The sequence below is a fragment of the Octopus bimaculoides genome, chromosome 11 (genome assembly GCF_001194135.2).
Source record: "Octopus bimaculoides isolate UCB-OBI-ISO-001 chromosome 11, ASM119413v2, whole genome shotgun sequence".
Taxonomy (NCBI): Eukaryota; Metazoa; Mollusca; class Cephalopoda; order Octopoda; family Octopodidae; genus Octopus; species Octopus bimaculoides.
The window spans coordinates 59,735,144-59,738,441 of NC_068991.1; the positions used below are offsets into that span (position 1 = coordinate 59,735,144).

General features: G+C 38.0%; 1 protein-coding gene across 1 annotated transcript in view; it reads right to left on the reverse strand.

Moving 5' to 3' along the window:
- LOC106879602 (NADH dehydrogenase [ubiquinone] 1 alpha subcomplex assembly factor 3) overlaps positions 1 to 3,298 on the reverse strand; it is a 12,935-nt gene that overhangs the window by 7,164 nt on the left and 2,473 nt on the right. Inside the window, exon 2 of the mRNA XM_014929250.2 lies at positions 708 to 891. Within this exon, the coding sequence (XP_014784736.1) occupies positions 708 to 891 (184 nt within the window). The remainder of the gene's footprint in view (positions 1 to 707; positions 892 to 3,298) is intronic.

Sequence of the window (3,298 nt, forward strand, 5' to 3'; positions counted from 1 at the left end):
GCGGGTGACACGTAAAAGCACCCACTACACTCTCTGAGTGGTTGGCGTTAGGAAGGGCATCCAGCTGTAGAAACTCTGCCAAATTAGACTGGAGCCTGGTGTTGCCATCCGGTTTCACCAGTCCTCAGTCAAATCGTCCAACCCATGCTAGCATGGAAAGCGGACGTTAAACGATGATGATGATGATGATGATATATATATGATATATATCTGTGTTTATCTCTTTGTGTCCTCCATTGCTTGATATTTGGTGTTGGTTTGTTTATGTCCCCGTAAGTTAGCAATTTGGCAAAAAGAGAATAAATGCTAGGCTCAGAAAAAAATGCCTGGGGTCAATTTGCTTGACTGAACATTTCAAAGTGAGGCCCCGACAGTCTAATTAGTGACTGAAAGAAATAAAACATAAAAGGTGTGTGTGTGATGTGTATGTGTCCCACTACAGCTTGACAACCAGTACTGGTTTGTTCACATTCCCATCACTTGACAGTTTAGCAAAAGAGAACTGATAGAATAAATACCAGACTTAAAAATAAGTGATGGGTCGATTTATTCAATTAAACTCTTTTGAGGTAGTGCCGCAGCATGGCCACAGCCCAAGGACTGAAACAAGTATTAAAAATAAAAGATAAGTCTGTTTATTTAGAGCTTTTCAGTTGCTAAACAATATCAATGAAATGAAATAAAAAAAGAAAGTCAAAGACACTGACATTCCAATGCAAAATAGAACGTGGAAATAAGGCGCAGGGTCCAAATATGCGGATATTGTTGTTTAGTTTGAAACCATAAGGACTGTACGCTTCCACCATAATTCCAGAATCTTCTTCTTTGTTAAGCATGCTAAGACTTGATGGCATGTAAGCTAATTCATCATCAAAGAAACGAATTTGCTGCCTGTTGAGATGAAAATACAAAAGAAATATATTAGACATCATCATTTATAAAGTATCAAGGAAATACAGGTGTCAGTCGAATCAACTACAAAGATTCATCATCACTACCATTTAATGTCCATTTTCCATGCTGGCACTGGTAGGATACTTTTGACAGGAACTGCCAAGTTAGAAGATTGCGCCAAGCTCTGCTGTCTGTTTTGGCATGGTTTCTATGGCAAGATGCCCTTTCTAATGCCAACCAGTTTACAGAGTGCACTAGGTGCTTTTTATATAGCACCAGCAACAGTGAGGTAACCAAGTAGCTTGCAAGACAAGACTCAAAATGGTTACAAGACAGACAAAAAACCCTTTCAAAGAAAAGTTTTCAAATGAAGACAACTACACAGAAAGTAAATTGAAAAAAAGAAAAAACAAAAGGTTTGCTGAAAGGCTCACACACTCTTTAGGAAAAAAAAAGAAAATACATATCTCTGGACAATAATACTAATATAAACAATTCTAGTGACACAACAAAAGACACAAATGTATTTTGCCAATCAAAAATATTGTCAATAGTATTAATGGCAAAGGACACAAATTTGCTAGCATGCTGGTCACAGGGAGGTTTTGAACATGGAAGGAATCAAGAAATAGGAAGTGTGGACGTGAAACATCACAAAAGGCATGTCTCTTAGCTTGAAAAATTTATCCAAGAAAATATAAGAAGGAAAATGACATACCACTGCCTCTTGAAAAGAACAAATAAATTACGCTTTGTCTGATGTATAAAGAAATGTGCTCTCTGTTGACTACAGCAGGATATATGGGAGTACTTTCCTGGTTTATAAGGATGAGGGTGAGGCACGGTGACAGGCTAACTTGGTGCAACATACATAACCCATGTGTTCATACCACAAAGATTATGGTCAGGGACACTGACTATGAAATTAACTCCTAGATTGTTGACATCTTTGCAGCATCACATGGGCAAGTGGGGAAAGCAGAGATAAATAAAAATATGGGGTCAGGAGCAGTCAGTATGGACATACAGATCTTAATGACTAACACAAACTACAGAACTAATCTAGAGCAAGGCCTTGTCAAAGCAATAAGATTACTGGTATAGTGCAGAAAGTTGCTCCTATATGTATGACAGTAAGTGGTAGTTGAGGGCTGTCTGCATTGAGAAACAGAAAAGGTCCTAGAACTTGCTGTTACAATAGCACTGCCAGCTGTAAGTTTGAAGCTTGTGAAAAAGCTAAAACTAATCTCATCCTCAAACCCAGAAGCTGATGAGGTTGAAGGCCTCCACCTTCCAGTAGTAACATCCCATCTTCTTGTGATGATGTAGAGCAAATAGAGGCTGGAAAAGAATAACAAGTGATCACAGAGGAAAAATAAGATGGGTGAGCTGAAGCAGAAGATGTGTAGGACACTGGAAGAGGAGCCTTCACCTATAGTGTTGCTCAGTATCATATTGATCCAAAAGTAAAACAATGTGATAGCTCAGTTTGATGTACGAGTTGGAGGAGAATGAACCATTCACCTGTAATGCAGTAATAACAGCATTCTACTTGTCTTAGTCCAGTGTCATCTCAACAGAGATTAAATACCCTAAGATTTAACTGTAGATTTTAATCTTCTTTCCTCTGTCACAGATAATACTTACTGCAAGAATACACCCAGCCCTCCTCATCCATTTGTATAATGAAGCAACAGCATAGTTTCCTTTCCACAGATTAACCAGTGAACTTAGTTTATACCCTTGTATTTTCCATAGCAAAATAGAATAAGAGAAAAGTTTTTGACTAGTGAGAGGATTCCAATTCCAGGCTGAAGCCAATTTCACCTTATTACCTCCGCCTTAGCAAAGGCAGAGGTATTGTTTTCAGTCAGGTTTGTTTGTTTGACCATGGAAAAAGATATCTCAAGAACCACTAGATGGATTCGAATGAAACCTTTGGCTTCATGACTGGCATGAACTGATTAGATTTGGGGATCAATCCAGTACCAGACAAGGATTTTGGATTATTTTTCCGTTTTTTTTTTTACATAATTTTTGAGAGCAATCGGGTTCATTTTTAGTATTCTCATATGTGAGAGCAGTCAAGTTTATTTCAGATATTCTCATTTTAAAAATCATCTTTGGCTAATCATTGAGAGGACGTTGATGTTGCCTTGGTGGAGGTTTGCGCTCTCTGAGTGCTCTTGTTTACAATGCTAATAAGCTAAGGGAAGGTATAAACATCACAACATCTCTGTCCCACTACTTCATATATATTGTGATTAAATGAGGTAATATTTCACCCTGACAGGACATGTCTTCATAGATGGTTGGAAATAAAGAACACTGCTTGCATAATGGTAACACTTGCTTACAACTATCATGCCAAGGTAAGGACACACACACACACACACATATATAT